Below are 19,096 nucleotides of genomic sequence, written 5' to 3'. Positions count from 1 at the left end.
TTGAATTATCGACTGGGCTAGGTGGGGTACCGCACGACAAGACGAATTCGACAAGACACTACACAAGGCAAAACACGACGGGATATAACGAGCCACGCCGCGAAAAACTCCCAGGCGCATTAAGTTTTCTCACAGCACCACAACATAGAAATGGTCATGGAGTATCATATAGGCCACTAAACACCTGCCTCACGGTCTTGATCTTGAATTCCCCTTATCCTATCCCCTTGACCCACCATCGGGCTCTATCACTAGTCAAATATTGACAACAGCGCTCCCCTCCCAGACGCTCTGCGGTTCGAGGGAATGCCATTTCGACACAGCTCCCGCCTCAACGCAGACTAGTAGCCCCCGGGGTGTCAGTACTCTGGTTCTTGTAGAAAAGTGGGGAAGGGGACTTACTCATGTTCTTGTACCCATCTTCGGGCCCAAAGTCCGCCATCTTGCTCGCGCCCTCCCAGGGGTTCCAGACAACTATATCTTCCAGATTGGTTCCGCCGACTTTGAAGATTGTTTCACCTCCATTCTTCACTTGGACCGCGTTTGGGACGCCGGCATATACACGATCCACTTCAGAGCGGACGGGGAGCTCAACCTCTTCCTCGACGGCTTCAGATTTTGTAACTTTGCATTTGTAGCTAGTGCCTTTGAGACCTTCGATTGTGAGATTGTTTATGTCCTATCCTCATTAGTCCTAATCCGAGCGTCGCGAATACCATTAGTCTTAATCTGGGGGAATACGGGAATACGAAAATATGTATGGAACAAAACGTTAAAGTCAAACGTTTCTGATCCTTCATTTCTGACGAGCATTTTTGTCTCGAGACTGCTCATGCTTAGGTTCACGGAGTAAATCAGGCCAAATTCGTAGGGCCATTGATTGCGCTGGTCATCGGTAAGGTTCTCCGGACCGAGACCAAAGTCAACCTGGATTGCGGTATCGGCTTCACTAGTTCGGCCGAGTAGTTCCCACTATTCATGATGTTAGTGCTGTCGAAGGAGGGATAATAGTGGTTACCTTGCAGAGTCTCGCAAATCCGTGCTGTGGGAGGGCGGCGGTGGGTCCTTCCGTGGATTTTCCGAACACCTGGGGCAGTGCATTTTAGCCGGCCTCGCCCATACAAGTTTCATCGAGAATCAGTGCTTGAAAACATGCGTACCGGAAAAACCAGCGGAATTCCACCTCTTACTGATAACCACAAATAGTCAATGTGAGCACAGAAATAATAAAGGTATCAGAGCTGGAGACAATTAAAGACATACCAGGCTTCGATCCATCTATTGAGCCGTTACTCATCAGCTATCTCATCTCATTCTCACCCCACCCCGCCATCCAACCATCAGCTGCGGGGCAAACACTTACCGAGGGCCGCCTTTTCGCTCAGAAACAGCTTTTCCTGCCCATCGACTACCCAGGAAATCACCGTAGCACCGTGTAGCAAGATCTCGGCGGATTCCCCAGTGGGTAGAGATAACTAATGTCGGCGTTAATTCCGGAATAGCTCCCACGTTGGGGGCGGGAGGGTGGTGCTATGAGAGGAAGGGTAGAGAGATAAAGTTACCTTGACCCGGTCGCTCTCGAGAACGAATCCCGGGTTTTCTGCTCCAGTAGAGCTCACGGGAATTGGAACCGGCTTCTTGCTGCGTTCGACCATCACGTTTCTTTTGGACTGTGGTTCGTGGTACGATTCTTATAGGTAAGTGGGATAGCAACGGAAATGATGCTAGGGAATGGTTCGGCGGGTCGGGGGGTAGACTAACTCGATGGTGGGGTTTATCTGGCTACTTGTGGAGTGCCGTACCGTCCTCGATGGATCGCCCCCAGTTTCACTGCTGACTAGGCATAATGCAGTAAACCGCGTTACTTGGATGAGCTGTAAATTTACTCGAGTACCGTGGTCAGTAGACTACTCGAGTAGCATGCCGGCACAAAGTAGTACTCGTCCAGCACTGTACGAGTACAGTACAGTACAGTACGGTGCTGGTACCGCTAATAATATTATGATACCGGCGCAACCTGCACACTTCGAGCCCTGCCAAGTGTTCCCTAAATGGTTGATCAACGTTTCGTCCCTGGCTTCGGGCTTCACAATGCAATAAATAATATCCATGAATAGCTTGCCATCAGAAGTATGTAATTTAGCCTACAATTATAACTGACCGTATTGGGATATGATTCGCTTGAGTTTTAACATTACGGTGGCGCGGCTTCTCCAGGGCGGAAAGAATATCATAACTTCAACATAACGCATATCCAAGAACGATTTAACCCAAGGATAACTGTCAATTAAAGTAGTATCATACTGTAATAGCCATCCTACCGTTATGTAGAAAAGCACCCTCTACAACCTAGAATCAACACAATGATATTATTACAAGTGACCTCACCCCACAGTGAATCATACCATAAAGAAAGAATATGGGAATGCAATATCGAGGAGTGGAAAAAGACGACAGGGAACTCCGTAACTTAAGACGAAACTTGCAGGGTAAGGGAACATGGCTATCATACACAATGTAAATAAATTTATCTACTTTCTCCCTTTCCTACGAAGTTGGGAGAATGCGTCAAACAGGATATTTTCCGCCCAACGGTATTCGTCTGGCGTTAGGCTTGCACTCTCCAAGGCTCTCAATGCCTTCTGTAATCCATCAATAGCAGTTTCTCCACTAGTAGGCTCCGATAGGGTTTCTAGTTGTCTTGTCGACAAGCTTCTGCGAGCTCCAATTCCCTTGGATGGCCCAGCATCCGCCTCCTTTTCTGAATCAACCATGGGTGTAAAATCCTGAGACTGCCTATGAGCACCCAGCGACTTCCTCTTGAGGCGTCTTGGAGTCTTGGGGGTCTTCGGGGTATCTTCGGCAGTTTCGGGTCGTGCGGTTGAGTCTAATCGGCCCTTTCCTCGGCTGGACTTCGGTGTTCCCTCTGTGAAAAGGGTATGCGCCTTCGATCCAACGTAGGGAGTAGGCCCCACAAGTTCATCGACGTGGTCTTGGGAGTCATCAATTGACGAATTGACACGGAGCTGAGTCTCCTCAATGAATGAAACATCTGGACCGTTGTCATTACTTTTGAATGATTCTTTGGTAGACGATCGGGTGCGTCTTACGGGTAAGCTGGCGGTATTACGACGCTTCGGTGTAGGCGTTGCTAAATTCTCGACTGAATTTTCAGTTAGCAGAGTGCTTCCTTGACATTCAAGATGAGAGCACTGACAACTCGGGTTCTCGTCGTTGTTCGAGCCATAGTGGTCGACGGCTTCTAGCTTGCGCTTGCGCGTAGCTAATTTCGGTCAGTATATGTGAGACAAAAGGTAGAGACGTGTAAACAACAAACATTTAGTGGAAGCTGGTGGTTTTGCAATGGCAGCCTTTTTCACAGATGACCTAGTGGTTGGTGGTGACATTGTAGAAATTGTTGCGAGTTTTCCAGGAGAGCTGGAATTTTTGGATGGAGATGAGATTGAAGTGGATTGGGACTTTTGGGGCGAGGACTCAGTCTGTTCCTCATGCGCAGGGTAGGACGACATGGGTGACTTCGAGTGTGGCGCGTCGGGCTCGGCAACAGTGATAGTGCCTGATATTTTCTTTGGGGATTCGGAGGCCTTTCGTGCAAGAGATCGTCGTCTTGGTCCTGAACATGCACGTCTGCGCTTTGCTGGAAGTTTGGATGCTGCGCGTTCCTCCGTCATTATCTGGACCCCAGGGCTTGGTTCCCGACTTTGAGGGTTATCCGATTCTGTGTTTGGCTCGTTAATTTTTGAACTCTCTTCATCCTCTGAAGAGACTGGGATGAAACGAGATTCTATGTGGGATCGCTCATCACAAACTCTACTGCCTTGAACGGAAGATATTTCAACGACTATGTCGGCCGAGTTCTTAGGTACTTCTTCAACCTCCTCCCCACTGGAGATGCGATTCTCCGGGGCATCAACAAAATCGTCGCCCTCGATAGAGGGTGAACTAGAGCCTTGCCTCGTTTCGGCCTCATTGATAGCATCGTCTATGATATCGACCATTTCACCGGTGTCTTGGGCCCTGGGAGGGTTAGTCGTAATGTCCACCACTGGCCCTTTAGGGGATTGAGCTTCAGGTGCCTGTGTCATGGGGCTACCAGTATATTTGGGCAATGGTGACTCGGGAAGATCCGCTGGGCTGAATCTGGTTTGAAGTGATTCACCGGAACGCGATCTTCCGGAATCTTTTATGGGACTACGAGAGAGTCGTTTGCTTCGTAGACTACTTGTGGCCTTAGCAGAATCATTCGGTAACCTGCCACGCTTGCTGGTGGAATAGGCATTCAGGTTTCCGAAGAGGGCTGCGGTTTCTGACTGCCTTTCCTTCATTTCCTTCTGTCTTTCAGTGAGTTGTGAACTTGAAATGGAGCTGCCTTTCTCCGCTGGGTCGGTTTCAATGGCGACAAACTCGATTTGAGAATCCGTATGTTTAGGGCGAGCGGGGGGGTTTTGTAGATTTCTCGTGCCAAGTGATCGCCTTGGGCGGGAACTGAATAAACCCTCCCTTTGCCCTGTTAGTGGCGAAGAAGCCCTTGACCGGCGTCTAAAGGGCGAGGTCCCAGACCGCGAGGGGGTTGGACTCATCCAAACCTCTTTCTCTTGCATCAGTTCCTCGAACTTTTCCTGAGATTCAGAAAATTGTGGAGGGGTTGGAATAATCTAGGGCATGTTAACGAGCAAGCCAAAAGCAGTGGAGGGTAAGTGTCCATACATCACCTTCCAACTCGTCAGGGAACGAGGGAAGCTTTAAATCAGCAATAGGCCGCAGTCTCTTTAACGCCCCTCGAACACGCTTTGGGTAGATAATTGATTCCTGTTCACCAAAAGTCAAGTTCCATGACTTGACTGAAATGTTGACGATGGGTTTGAGCCGGCTTTCAAGGCCACACTTGATGAGAGTAGCTAGGTCCGCGAGGATCTTTCCGTCGTGCTGTGGAAGACGAACGATAGCGTCGGTGATCTTTGTCCAGGCGCTGAGCATTTGAACTACACCCTCGCCCTGCTAGGAAAGATTAGTCAGGGTAGAGGGAAACGTAGAGGACTTGGTAGCAACCTTCGTCTTAATCAGGTGATCTAAGTCAAGAACCCACACACCAACCCCCTCCTGAGTGCGCTTGAGCAAGGCTACAAGGGATGTCGGGGGGCACCTGCTAGAAAGATCGCCCAGGATATCCAATAAGGTTATTGTCTCGGACAGAGCCTTTCCCTCAACATTGGAAGAATAAGATTTGCGCAGTAAATGATCTATCAGATCATATAACTTCTCAAGTGGCCTGAAATTGACCGGTTAGCGTAACATTCATGAATTGGATAGATGGCTACATACTCAGTTGTGTTCGGCTTCCGCCCAAGTACTACGAGGGGTGTGCGGGAGGCTCCATCTCCGTGGGGTTTCGCTTTGGAATAATGGACCCTGTCGACGAGATACTTGCATAGTTGAAGACCCCTATGAGGAAGGTATTAGTTATTGGTTTGAGGAGAAAAAGAAGAACTAACTTATTATAATCGACCGATTGGTGCCTAATGATTTCGGCAAGGGGGTCAATGATCCCAATGGCAAGATGCACATCACCTTGTTCATTTTGCACGGTTTCGCAAAGCCGACTCAGCAGTGACTCCCATCCTGGCAAATCATAACTACATGGAGTATAAGTGACATTGAAATAAAGGTAGATGCCTTTGGAATAGAAGCATACCGGCAACCCCACTCAAGCACTTTCACTGCATCTCTGAACTCGCCTCCCACCGGTGATGGACTGAGCAGTATTCTCTCCCGGGTCGGTATAGGCAGCGAAAGAGCCACTAAATCTGCGAGCGTTTGCCACATACCAAGGCCTAACATATCAGCATCTTTGTATGGAAGCAAGTTTGCACATGAAGCTATTAGCGCTAGCTTCTTTCTTCTTGAGTCCTGTGAGCTACAGCATCTCCAGAGGATAGCTTTAACACAGTCGTGATACTCTTCATCCAGAACTACACCTTCTGTAGGTAGAAGAAACATGGAGATCATGTGCAAAACCGGAGAATAGATAATCATAGAGCTATTGCCAGAAGAATACTTATGCGGAGGCGTGGCTGCGGGTGCGAAGTTGTTCTCCTCGTCAAGAGCCAAGAGCTTCTCCGTGAATGGCAATGTCCCGAGGGCAGATATGGCTGCATTAATCAAGAAAACGAACTTCCTTATGAAGGACTCCGAGGAACCGACTTGTGTTTCATTGAAGGCCACGGGCCCAACTTTCCACATCCGACGGAACAGGGCAAGAAGCTGAGCCACAGCATCCATGAGATCTCCCGATATTTTAATTTCCTTACTCCCAGCATCGGAAACCGCTTTGACAAATCTAACCCAAAGGAGCTTCGGACCGTCCTCGGTCTCGCTAGTCTTCCACGGGGTGCGTCGGAGGGCAGTTTCGACTGTTCTCAAGACTATTGCGCTATTCGATCTAACCCACTTAGGGTCAAGCCTCGGGAGTTCGTTTGGTGACATAGTAGGAGGTTTCAAGACGCGGTCTTCAGACCAAGGCTTCTGGATAGATCCTTCAAACACGGCCGAAAGTATTTTGCATCCACCTTCCACTTCATCCTTACTGGATAGAGCTAACCTCTCGAGCACACCTACAACCACGACATCCCAAATTTCAGAGAGCTGCTTGTGGGGGGCATTGGGGCGAAACCCGTAATAAAGCAGAACTGATATATTAACCATTGCCGCCATCCGTGGCCGCTTAGTGTTAGATAACGCGTTCTTCGGGTCAAGATACTGACCAAGAGGTTTGCAGAGAAGCTCCAAAAGTTTGCGGGTGGTGGTTGGACCGATATTCATAGCATATATAAGCTTTTGCCAGGCTATCTGGGCTTCTACCTTCACATCCTTATCTGATACGTTAAAACAGCCCTCAATAACCCGCAGCCAGTGAGTGAAGAACTCCCATTGCTCAGCTGCTGTTACTCGGATGAGCAGAAGCACAACACCCCACATCCGGGCAACAAACACGCCCTCGCCATCCTTAATAAAAAGTTCGAGGCGCTCTTTGATCAATTCAAACATGCGTTTGCCGTTCGCAGTATCCCTGCTAAATATGTTATTCAAGCAACGGGCAGTAGATTTCTCGCTTCCCAGGGCTCTTGGGATTTCCGCCACACAGGCTAGTGCACGATTCCGCACTTCCTTCACACTGCTCAAAAGGCCACCAAACAAATTGTCCATCCAATCGTTTACCCTCGTGAGCATGGTCTGCCTAGCCTGAGACAATAATCTGAAATAGATGTCGATGCGTTCCTTCGTAATAGATTTTCCCGTAACCCGTTGATCAAGACTGTCAAGCGCTGTAATAATTTGATTTGCCCTCTCAGAAGTCATAATGCGCTGTGGGAACCGCTGCTGGGCAAGGAAATGAAGAAGGTGATTAACGATGAGCTTAGGTGTATGACCATCCTGCACTCGGTCTATAGCGGTTTGCAGAAACCATGATGCCACTCCATCATCCATCGATTCCGCCAACCGGAGCGTCCAAGCGAGGATGGTCAATACCTTAATAGCTTGCTGGATGAGCTGACTGTCAGACTTCCCGCTCTCGTCCAGCTTGGCATCAAAATCCCGCTTTATGAACACACACAAGGAAGGGAGTTTCTCCTCCATGAGCGCTAAATTTAGTATATTATCGTATGCCTTCATGCCGTTGGAGAACGTAACATAAGCGTCGATTTTCTTGCTGCGCTCGGTCGATTCAAGCGCTTGAATGATGGAATCCAACAACTTGGGCAATGACTCAGGAATGGGTTGCTCGGAAGACATTTTATCGTCAAAAAGGGGTATCGGAGAGCTGTAGGGCTTAAGAATTGACTTCAAAGACTTCGGGTCGATTGCTGATCGAATCGGAGTCACGGATAATAGCGAATCTGGCTTATGATACTTTGTCCATGGGGACCAGCCGACACGCTTCTTGGGTTTCACAGTCGCGTTATCCCCAGAGGAAGAGGGAGGCGTGATCTCTCGCGAAGATGGCTCCACTAGAGACTCGGTAGCACTGTCTATAGAACAGTCTTTTTCTACCGATCGTTTCGTCTTTGAGGCTGACCGAGGGGACTCTCTTGGTGGCGTAGGAGGCCGTGGCTGCATTTGCTCAACAGAGCGTGACTTAGCTGCGGCGAAATAAGGACTCGTAGTTTCTGATTGAACCATGATCAATCAAGTAACCTGGATGGAGTCCAGCTCAGTATTCAAGCATGGGATCAAAGGGTAAGAATATGGTGGATCTGAGCGAATGGACGCAACTAGCGCCAGGAGATATGATCAGATGCACCAGTGCCGAGTAGAAGCGGTCCGAAGGGCTATGGGGAAAGGGTGGATATGAGAAGGAAGTTTGATAGGGAGGGCTTGTGAGATAGCCTAGAATAATCCGAAGGGAACCGGGGGTAACATGCCGCACCGACTGAGGAGGGGGGGTAAAGGGACTCAGTCGGTTACCATAGAGACCGAAGTCACTTTTTGAGTGGTATGATAGTCTACTATAAAACGGCTGTCCTCGCGAGGATGAGACTTGCGCGACGCGTCGAAACGAACGCGGATCTTCGCCCGGCTAACGCGGGAACCGAATCCGCCCTTTACCCTAATTCGCGGTATCTGTATTTGGTTAGGTTAAAGATGAAATTGCTCGAGTGTCTTGGCATATGTCTCAACGAGAAGTGGAATCATAGCAAACAACGAAGCCCATTGCGCTCGCGCATCCCGGAGCTTTAACCACACCCTTCTCGAGTCGGAGCTCTGCCGGCGCAGCCTCTGCTCAGTGCTGCCCCTCGCAACAAGGCGCTGTCAACTTATTTTCATTTCGGAAAAAACAAAACAACAAGAATCAAAAATATCCCCCAGCAATTACTCTAGTCTCAAAGACCCCTCATCATCTATCCCCTGCTTTAGTCCTATTCGGTGTCCTGTGGTGAACTGGTGCACCGGTTAGTTCTTCCATTGTCCCAGAGCAAATTGTGCATAGGCTTCCACTCAAATTTCCAGCAATCTATAATTCCAGCTTTCAACTCCTCCATCACTTGTTCCCAAGTTCACGTCTGCTCGAGTTAGTTTTTCAATGGCGGCGCCCAGCTCCAACGCAAGTTCGTTCAAGGAATTTCCCTCTCCTTTGATTCACATGTAAAGCACGGCTGCTAATAAGATTATGATATCAAAAAGGCAAGTTAAGCCAAGTCCAAGCTCTTGTTGATATGTTGAGGACAGATCTCCAAGATCATCACCTTCCTCCAGAAAGTAAGTGTGCTCCTTGAACCATTCAAGATTTGACGTCTTACCTCAGTACAGAGAGAGTCATAACCCTCGAGAAGCTTAAAGTTTTCGGGCGGGATGTGAACCAATCCGACCCGATATTCACGATGGAAGCAAGTCATTCTCCCCTTGTTTACTCGAAGTCATCTAAAAAGGATCCCAGGGGATAGAGATGCTATGCAAACATGCCTTTGAAGGGACCGACAGTAAATCCGCCCAAGAAGCCATGCGGTGTCTGGCAAATGCATTATTGAAAGTACCCGGGACCAGGCAGATTTTTGTTGAACTTGGGTACACAGGGCAGGCAGTGAATAGATACCAGGTTAGCCGTGACCCGGTCCTCCATACGAGAAAGGAGATGTTGCTTACATTTATACCGGTACATCACCCAGAATGATTCACTTGATGAAGAATTCTTAGCAGGTCGGATTTTGTTTCTGGTTACCTATGCGACTGCTGAAACACCGAAATGGCTGGAAGAGTATAAACTCGCCAATTACCTCAACGACGTAACTGATTATTCCATTGTTGGAAAAATGAAGGGGCCTGTTGGGGCTAATATCTTTGCAGGCGATTACGAGGCATGGAATAATATACTCCAAGATCAACAAGAATGAACAACCATCTGCACTTCAAGATATGGCGTTCACAGAAACCACAAAGCTGTTGTTCAACCTCACTCACTTTGCCCCGGAGAAAGTAGATTTATTCTCAAGGTTGACTTTACGTAACGAACCCTTACTCTCAAGGGGGATCCGCTGACATCTGTAAATAGGTCCATTCCAACCCTCTTCAAGATTCTCTGCAGGAGGACACTCCCCAGTCTTCCCCTTCAATCATCCGTAGCCCATCTGGTCAATGCACTTTTAAACCTCGATCTTTCATCTCAAGCTGGATGCGTATTTCCTTCTTTCGACCCCACGTGCAATGTTGCCAGGCTTATCGAAGTCCTTGACCTTTCTGTAGAGAGCCCAAACGATAATCGTAACAATCAACGTAACCAGCTATTCAATGAAGCAGGGGCCCCACTAGTAACATTATTGAGAAAAGTCTTTGAAATCTCCTCCGATCAAGCCAAAAAGTACATGCGGATACGATTGCTACCCTCTGATGAGTAAGTCCTTCCCTCCGCTGAGCAACACCCCAGGCTCACACAATGGCCGTTTCATTAGAGAACGTAAGAACCCACGAGGGAAAGATGATTCATTGGCGTCTCGCCTATTACAACTGTCCACTTCTGCAGCAGCTTTGAATATCCGTCAACACCTTGCCTCGATGCTGTTTGAGGTTTCCAATTCAAACCCTGAGGAATTTGTCCGTAACGTTGGATATGGCTACGCCTCGGGGCTCCTTCTCAGTGCTGGTGTAGAACTTCCCCAGTCAGCTTTAGAAAGCCTCTCTGCTTCCTCAGACTCCTCTGGGCGGCTTTTCAACCCAATTACGGGCCAGGCATTGGATAGTGAGCCAGAGACAAAAGACCCCTTTAGCGAGATGACGGACGAAGAAAAGGAACGGGAGGCAGAGCGATTGTTTATATTATTTGAGAGGTACAAGCAGCCTATTTCTCCCGGATAATGAGATGAACTCGTGCTAACATTCTACAATAGATTGAAACAGACAGGTGTCGTGGACATCCAAAACCCTGTGGAAAAAGCTCTCCATGAAGGTCGATTCGAAGAGCTGGATTGAAAGCTGCGAATGCCTTTTTCGTTAGAATTCCTACATGTTCAGGCTACGATCATATCCGAGAAATGTTGATTTTGAGTTGGAGGGCTTCCGGTTGCCGCCAGGGCAGATCGTCAGTTCCGGTGTATCGATTCCGATGGGAACGTAAATATTTGCTTCCTTGACTTCTAGCGAGGAACTTTTTTGAGCAAAATTCAAACGTTATATTGTGGATTCGTATCTCTAATACTTATTATATAAGCTTCGAAGTCCTCCCGGTACCTAAACGACTAGAGGGTCTGTAGGTTTCTTAGTAAATGAGTGATCTATGGTGGCGCAACCATAATTAGAAAGTCCTTAGCCTTGAGAAAACTGTGGTGCCGGATTATATGTAGAACGCTAGAGTGTATTTTTTTTCTCTTTTTTTTCAGCATTCGTTGCTAGTGTTAAATGGTACTACTCACTTACGGAAACTCCCACATCTGGATTTTTCGTTATGAGGTGGAGTGTCCGAAATGTGATGTGATGGGGGGCGATGGGGATGATTGAGAATCAACAGAGCTTTCCGGGTGACAACACCATAAGCCCTGTACCGGAGTTGTGGCTAAATCTGGCTCCAGCCTTCTCGCCCACTCAGAGGAAAGTTTGGCAGACTTTTTTTTCTTTCTTTTCTTTAAACGTGCTTTTCGATTATTACTAGTCAACTGGACTACCTATAATACGGTACTATCGGGCACTTTGGACTCATCGGTAGACTTTTGTGCGCACCTAAATACAGTAAATTTAGCAACAGTGTGGTAGAAAGTAAAATCTGTTCGAAATCTGTTCGTATGGCACTGGGTGGGCGAAAAAAAAAAAAAAAAAGCTTGTGCAACTGGAGACCATTCACGATTGGCTCACCAAATGATTGGCCCTCGAACGTTAGACTACATGTCATTTGGCCTATTGTAGCTGGCGTTCGACGAGGGAAAGATTGCTCCGCTTGAACTTTTTGATAGGTGATAAATTAAAGGTCTCGAGGGGTGCCTGAAATTGTGAACAGATGACTCCATTCTATGAGACTGTGGAACGAGGAGAGCTTCTCACCCTTCCGTAGAATGATCTCCCTGGTTGATGGGAAGGCACTCGAGTGGACCGCTCAAGTGCTTGTATCATACTCAGTTACGGTATCATAATATCATGCTTGAGTAAGGATGGGCAAGAAACGTGCAGTACCGTACGGGTAAAGGTACTGTACTCAAGTATCAACCATACGAGTACTCGCATGGTATGCGGGATGTTCCGCTGAGCCTCACATGGAGTCGCCAACAACGTCACCAATGCAGATTGTGTTTTGTTTGGATCTATATATACTATTTGAAGGGAAACGTCACAATATTCAATGAATTAACTTCACCGTTTGTTTACTCGTAAATTATATACCGGTACCATGTGTTGAGGTTAAGTCATCTGCGTCAGGAACAGAACCGGTAGTCTAACTCGTCTACCGAGCAACCGACAATTCTCGGATACTGTAATTCCCTGTGGATCACTCCGCCACCCGCAGGAGAGCAGCTGCTTGGGTGTATATCGTGACACGATTCCGGAGTTGTTAAGGGGTAGACTATGTACTCGTACTTGTACGAGTACATAGTACAGTAGAGTGCAGTTGTGGCTGTGATTGGATTGGGGCTTTCGTTTAAACAGCCATAAGATTTCTATGGTCGCCGGCTTACCATCCAGGTAGGTTAGGGTGGTGTCGCGCTTCTTCAAGCATTACCGTATTTTAACATATCCCACCGTACCCTCAACCCGCCTTCTCACATACCCTGTTCGCTGCACAGCATTCTCCTTGATCTGTCGAAAATCAAAGACACACCCTCTACTCGTATGAATATAGAAACTCCTGTTAAATTGTTGTCTCAATAAACATAACAATCTTGGTCCTTTTTGCGCCCATTTTCTCTGGACGTGCCAAGTCAAAGTACCAGCCAAGAAAGGTCCCTTTATAACTTACTTCACAACAAGTCGTCAACTTCAACATGTCTTTAATTCCCTACAGCTCAAACGATTCCCGCAGTGTGGTTCTGTGAGTTCCTATTGTCCACCGTCCAAGACCCTAATAATGAATTGGCCAGAGCTCCCACTAACTGATTATCCCCCCAGGCGCCACCAGCAGACACTCGTGGTTTATGATCCTCAATCACATCAATTAGCTCTCTGTGAAGCATCTTCCCCGCTTAGCCCTCCCGCTCCTGGCGAGTTTCAGAGCTGTCCCCTTTGCAAACGTCCCCTAAGTGATGATTCACGCAGGGATGATGGTTCTCCTGACCGGTCTGCCCCAGGTATCGGACATCGGACATCCGGCAATATGGCGGAGTCCGGCTTCGTTGATCGGGAATATTTCCGAATGCTTGACTCTGGGTCCGTATGCCTAGAAAATTCTTTGGGTCTAGTAATTAATTTATTAAAGTAGTATGCCAGTGACAAGTGAAGACGGCGAGTCTGAACCTGCTGTGAGACGGCAGCCGCCAAGTCCAACTAGGCGGAGGTTACCAAGGGCAGAAGTCGAAGAAGGAGAGAGTGAGGGTGGAATAGATGAGGAGTCAATAGCTGGAAGTGCCACTCCAGCTGCTGGTGGTATCAGTCAGGCAGCGTTTAGTCCGAAGTATTTCGAAAGGCATGGTGACGACCCGGCGCTCTGTGCTTCGGATATCCGACTAATCCGGGTTATTTAGGTTCTTCGTAACAGAGAGGGAACTAGGGAGGGGAGGAACAGGAGTTGTTTTACTTGTTCGCCATCTTCTTGATGGTGTGTCGCTGGGCCATTTCGCATGCAAGCGTGTTCCAGTTGGTCCGTCCCCTACCCTAAACCGCTATGCGTCGGACATGTTCCTAAAACCTGTTTCTTAGGTGATAATCATAAATGGCTTGAGAAGGTTCTCATGGAAGTACAACTTCTACAGCAACTATCACATACTAATCTGGTATCCTATCGCCATGTTTGGCTCGAAAACGTCCATCTCACAAGTGTGTCTCCACATCTCTCCGAGGTTCTTCCAGACATCTGACTAAAATCTTCGTAGCTTTTGGACCGAGTGTTCCCTGTGCGTTCATTCTGCAACAGGTAGGGTTTATAATTGCCTTTAGATGAAATGCAGGGCTAACAGTTTGTGAAAAAAAGTACTGCAATTTCGGTGATTTGCATAATTATGTTCTAAGTGCTGCTAAACAAACCACGACGGAGCAATTGAAGGACCAAATGCGACGACGCTCCCGAGGAGAGCCAGATCTATCCTTAGGTCTCAACAAGCCGCGCAAACTCTCGTTTGAGCAGATAATATCCTTCTTTCGCGATATTGCCTCCGGATTGAACCATTTGCATTCAAATGGGTTCATTCATCGAGATCTCAAACCTTCAAATTGTCTACTCAATGACACTGGAGTCCCCGGTCAGGGGCTTAGGGTTCTAGTAAGTGATTTTGGAGAGGTGCAAATGGAGAGTGCAGCAAGAAAGTCAACAGGAGCCACAGGCACGATATCCTATTGTGCCCCTGAAGTTTTGCGAAAAGGTCTGCCTAAGTCAGGTATTTCTTATCCCAATTTTTAAAACTGTTGCTAAAATGTTACCTCAAGTGACTCCTGATGGCGGATATGAGAACTTTACGGCAAAATCCGACATTTTCTCTTTAGGAATGATCTTGTACTTCATGTGCTTTGGTAACCTGCCTTACGTTGGCGCTGATATGATGAACGAGGAGAACGAGAACCTGGACGCTTTGCGGGAGGAGATCATGGCATGGCCAGGTCTTGATGAACGAACAAGGCTCAGACCTGATTTGCCTGAGAGACTCTATCAGTCTTTGATGACACTGATTAGTCCGGACCCAAGTGTTCGGCCTACGGCAGAAGAAATACTATTGGGTATCGAGATGCAAGAAGGGACCCCCTTGGTAAGAATTGAGTTCGCTCACCCTAATTCTTATTTGGGTTGTTGACTACTGAATGACAAGCAGCGCCGAGGTTCTTCCGCCTCACAGAAAAAGCCAACTATCGTTGCAGACGATCAGAATCTCATCGGCTTTCGTCGAATCTCCCCTATTGCGGATACCCCTCCACCTTCAACTCCGGTAGGAAGCCCGTCTATGCATCAAGGTTACGACACTTTCAAGAGAACCCCCAAACCACACCCAGTGATGAAGGTTCCTAAAAGGGCGTCAAGGCTTGGTGTTGGGTCTCGACTGGGGGAGAGTCCCTCGCCAAGCCCTGTTGTTAGCACTCATGTTGGTCGAGATCCAGAATCGTCGTTGGTGTTGAGGCCAAGGATGGAAGCAATAAAGTCGCCGAGGGTCTTGCCCGGGGTTGCACCTTGGAGAATTAGGACTGGCATGTGGTTAGCACGCGCCCAGTGGCATCTTCTATCGAAGTTGGGGATCTTCTTGATCAAGGTATGCCGTTAATCTGGTAAGGGTATCGGTGCACACTGACAAGACACACAGGTTGCAACCTTGACAGGTCCATGCTCCCCCTCCGCTACGAAGCCTTGGGTTTTTTATCCCTTGCTTTCTGTGGCAGCGCTGGATTTTTCAACGCATGTATCCTTATACCACCTTTTGTCTGTTCTTATTACTAACCCTGCCCCCTTTCAGACCCAGCTTCCTTGCCACTGTTATTTTACTTGCTGTCCATGTAGTGGTTTTTCTTCTGGTCGATACTTTTGGGTCTGTTTGCGTGCCGAAAGCAATTTAATGATCCCCGCGATCAAGTTTGAAGCTTGGGTTACGTGGGGTGAATGGCGTTGGGTTCTTTAGGGTTATTCAATGCGACCAGGTTCAGAGAGGAGACAAATGGTATACGGTGAAAGCAAGGCTTTTGGCCTCCAGCATAAGTAATGCGCCTGAAAGAGGTTACGGTATTCTACTTGAATTGTAGTGGTTAGGATGTCTGTAGTAAATCATGCTCCTGATCCGTGCGGTAACAACACTTCGGGGGTTTTTTTTTTTTTTTTGTTTTGGTAAAGGCCTCGTCTCCTCTATGATAATATTATGATACCTTACATTTTTTCAAAAAAAAAAAACACCTTAAATGCCACTAAATTCTCAGAAGAGAAAAGAAATATCTAGTTTATTTAATGTGTTCTAAGACAAGCTAAGGTACATGGATCATATTAGCATATGCTATATAGACACACAACCTCTACTTGGCAATTCAACAAGTATCCGGAAATCCAGATTAGTGCCTTGGCTGTCTTGGCACCAAGAATTCTCAAGAGGAGTGAGTGATAGCTTGTGATCACACTTGACGAGGATAAAACTTGAGCATAATAACATCCAATTTATAATAGAAAAACAATAGAAGAATAAGGAGACAAATAACTAATGGAATAGAGAGTAAACCCAAGTCAGACAGAGGGGGTTCAGGGGAAAAAAGTTAAAGATTAAGCTTGAAATTGATTTCCTTCCTCTTGTTGAATACATTCAGACATAATCTTAGGAAGTTTTAAAATTTCATAATTCACCTCTTCCAAAGTAATCGCGTCCCATTCCTCTACCAGCAGTGCTTTCAACTCACTAATGGTAGTAACCGTTTCTGTGCCTCTGTATTGTAGGATTCTTGTTTTTATCAATCTCCAAATATGTTCAACGGGATTAAAATCTGGGGTGTTTGGTGGCCAATCAACTTTGGAAATTCCAGCCTTTTCCCTTTCCCAGTTCGTATAATCTGAGCTGTGGCTCGGAGCATTATCTTCCATTAAACTGAAGTCCGGGTTTTCCTGTAAACGACGATGGCATGCAGGCCAAAGTATTGGCTTACAAACACAAACCACATAACGCCAAGAGTCAATCCCTTTAACACCCTTCCGCTTAAATGGCTTTAGAATATGCTTCTTACCCTAAAATGATTGTGTGGTTTTGACGGTAGTACTTTGTGCCTTTGCGATTCATTGTGGCTCTCTTGCTGCTCGCAGTTCCTCTTCTCGCAAGATCCTCCACTCCTCCGATTGCTTCTAAACCGCATTTAGCTTCTCCTCCTCTTCCAGCCTATCTTTATTCAGCCTTTCTATTTCCTCCTTTGCCTTTTTTTTTTTCCTCCCTTGTCTCTGCTTCTCACACATAAAATGGACCTTTAAAGTTCCATCCAATCATACCCCAGGACATAACTGAGGTGCCTTTTTTATTTTTAGTCCCAACACAGTCCTCATTCCACTGTTTGCCCTTCTCTCGCCATACTAGACTGAGATCAAAAACTGCTCCCAGTTCTATTGATATCTCATCTGTGAATGTCAAATTTGCCCATTCCTTATATGGGCGCCAATCTTCTCTTTCCTTGCAGTACTCCTAGTAAATGTCAGTTATTAGTATTATTTTCTATGGTTTGAGAAGGTAACTTACAAGTCTTTTCTTTTTGCTCCGTGTGTTCAGAATAAATTTAAATTCTTCACAATATGCGCCTAAACCCCGCTCTTGAAGGGCATTAAATACAGTGCCATTTGATACATGTGCTAATCCGGCTTCACGCTGGATATCAACAAGCTTCATCCTTTGAGATTTACAATCATGCTTTACAAAAGCAACTAAACCATTCTTCTCCCCCTCACTTAATGTACTTGGTCTACCTGATCGCATATTTGGGTCGAAAACACAAGCGGCAGAGAGTTCAATAATGGTAAAGGGCTTATCAAGTGTGGACTCAGAAGCTAAGCGGGCATTGCGGGCATTTTACACAGCATGGCACCAAATATCATTTGCGGTGGATATAGGGATTCCGGTAAGTTGTTTGATTTTTTCGTATGTGATTGGCTTTGGCAGTGATCAATAGGCAATGACAATCGCTCGCCGTCGTGGTATTACCTCTTTTCCTAATCACTGTTAACTTCCACATCATTCAGAACTCCAAGCTAATCTGTCACTTTTCCCCTCTCTTTATAATAGCACTTGCCATTCTAACCTTTGCTAACTTTTGCTCAAACGCGTTGTTTATATGTAGTGTAACAATTAAAGGACGCGCTCGGGATAAATAGATAAATTTACCAACTGTCTGCCCCTGAATTCTTGGCGCCAAGGCACCAATCACCATTTCTGGATACTTGTTGAATTGTCAAGTACACCTGCTTGAGTCTTGGCAGTCAGATGAAAAACCATTAAACTAGAAAGGCAAACAACAGCAACTGAGTGCCTGATCCTCAGATCCTATGACTTGAATGTGGAGGAGTGTTGCCAAGAGTTACAAATATCTAATCAGTAAATGGTATAAAGAGTGCTCTGGAGTAGCAGCCAGCAGTATCCATAATCAAAAAACTATACATGAGTCATTAAAAGCAAGCCAATACTCTAAAATTGACAAATAACATTACCTAAATACTTATAAAAGAAAATCCTCAAATAAGGAAAACTCCATAGTACTAAGTACCTAAATTCAAAACCATATGACTTAGGTGACTGGATTCACATAGCTCCAGAAATCCATCAATAGCTGATCATGACCTCTATGTGAGAAATAACTCATTGTAATGATTGTACTACTTTGCTTATTACTTCTTCAACAGGTAATAACCTTATTTCTTATGTCTTTTCAATATCGCGACAGCTTGGATAGCTATTATCTTTACTATTGCTCTTGATACAGAGGATCACGTTGTACTTGTGCTACCACTGATAAGTGAGATATCTTTCTCATATAACGTCATAAAAGGTATATATAAAGTATTGATTTGACTTATAGTACAGGAAAGAACTTAGATGGTTGCGTGAGGAGTCTGTACTGGAGGTTCCTGTTTTTTTTTTAACTTCATTTAATTCCTGGTTTAAGATATAAGAATATTATATGCAGCGCTAGCTATGGTGTTAAGAAAATCTCTCCACCCAGGACCAAAAGAAAGGTTATATTCTCATAACTGTCTGGTATGGGCCTAACCTTATATACTCCAAGGATGATCAACTCAGGTGCCTTACATGTAGGCCTCACAAATTGAACAGGAAGGGATCTTGCCTAGAAAGCCAACCAAATACCCAAGAAGATTCCTTGCCTGAAAGAAAACCTACCTACTAACTACAAATAGCCAAAAGGAAAGAAACCAAACAAGCTAGGCAGGAAAGTATAAGAAAGAAATATACCTGTAAAACTACCAAAAACCACAATGGAGAGTAAACTAATGGCCTAC

At 46.3% G+C, this 19,096-nt stretch overlaps 4 protein-coding genes; 2 read left to right on the top strand and 2 right to left on the bottom strand.

The window, feature by feature from the left end:
• Positions 1-169: 169 nt before the first annotated feature.
• Positions 170-1,816, bottom strand: GSTUM_00000424001 (uncharacterized protein). XM_002837583.2 has 8 exons: positions 1,563-1,816; positions 1,364-1,475; positions 1,264-1,278; positions 1,161-1,189; positions 1,019-1,087; positions 742-972; positions 403-679; positions 170-341 (listed from the first exon to the last, which is right to left on the bottom strand). Exons 1-8 carry the CDS (start codon positions 1,653-1,655, stop codon positions 256-258), a joined length of 912 nt encoding a protein of 303 aa, XP_002837629.1. The 5' UTR covers positions 1,656-1,816; the 3' UTR covers positions 170-255.
• A 715-nt stretch (positions 1,817-2,531) lies between these two features.
• Positions 2,532-8,338, bottom strand: GSTUM_00000423001 (uncharacterized protein; the record flags this gene model as incomplete). XM_002837582.2 has 8 exons in its annotated part: positions 5,714-8,338; positions 5,514-5,654; positions 5,344-5,463; positions 5,071-5,290; positions 4,729-5,019; positions 3,338-4,676; positions 3,218-3,283; positions 2,532-3,163 (listed from the first exon to the last, which is right to left on the bottom strand). The coding sequence occupies exons 1-8, from the start codon at positions 8,197-8,199 to the stop codon at positions 2,532-2,534; spliced, it is 5,295 nt and encodes a 1,764-aa protein (XP_002837628.1). The 5' UTR covers positions 8,200-8,338.
• A 440-nt stretch (positions 8,339-8,778) lies between these two features.
• Positions 8,779-11,195, top strand: GSTUM_00000422001 (uncharacterized protein). XM_002837581.2 has 9 exons: positions 8,779-9,125; positions 9,202-9,276; positions 9,328-9,408; positions 9,462-9,613; positions 9,684-9,800; positions 9,862-10,007; positions 10,067-10,405; positions 10,464-10,838; positions 10,899-11,195. Exons 1-9 carry the CDS (start codon positions 9,101-9,103, stop codon positions 10,978-10,980), a joined length of 1,392 nt encoding a protein of 463 aa, XP_002837627.1. The 5' UTR covers positions 8,779-9,100; the 3' UTR covers positions 10,981-11,195.
• Positions 11,196-13,412: 2,217 nt separating this feature from the next.
• GSTUM_00000421001 (uncharacterized protein) lies at positions 13,413-14,933 on the top strand (the record flags this gene model as incomplete). The annotated part of the gene is made up of 6 exons (XM_002837580.1): positions 13,413-13,603; positions 13,674-13,789; positions 13,849-13,965; positions 14,022-14,062; positions 14,120-14,507; positions 14,572-14,933. The coding sequence occupies 6 exons, from the start codon at positions 13,413-13,415 to the stop codon at positions 14,931-14,933; spliced, it is 1,215 nt and encodes a 404-aa protein (XP_002837626.1).
• Between the last annotated feature and the right edge of the window lie 4,163 nt (positions 14,934-19,096).

This window comes from Tuber melanosporum, assembly GCF_000151645.1.
Source record: "Tuber melanosporum whole genome shotgun sequence assembly, scaffold_194, strain Mel28".
Lineage (NCBI taxonomy): Eukaryota > Fungi > Ascomycota > Pezizomycetes > Pezizales > Tuberaceae > Tuber > Tuber melanosporum.
This window is presented reverse-complemented; position numbering and strand designations above follow the sequence as displayed.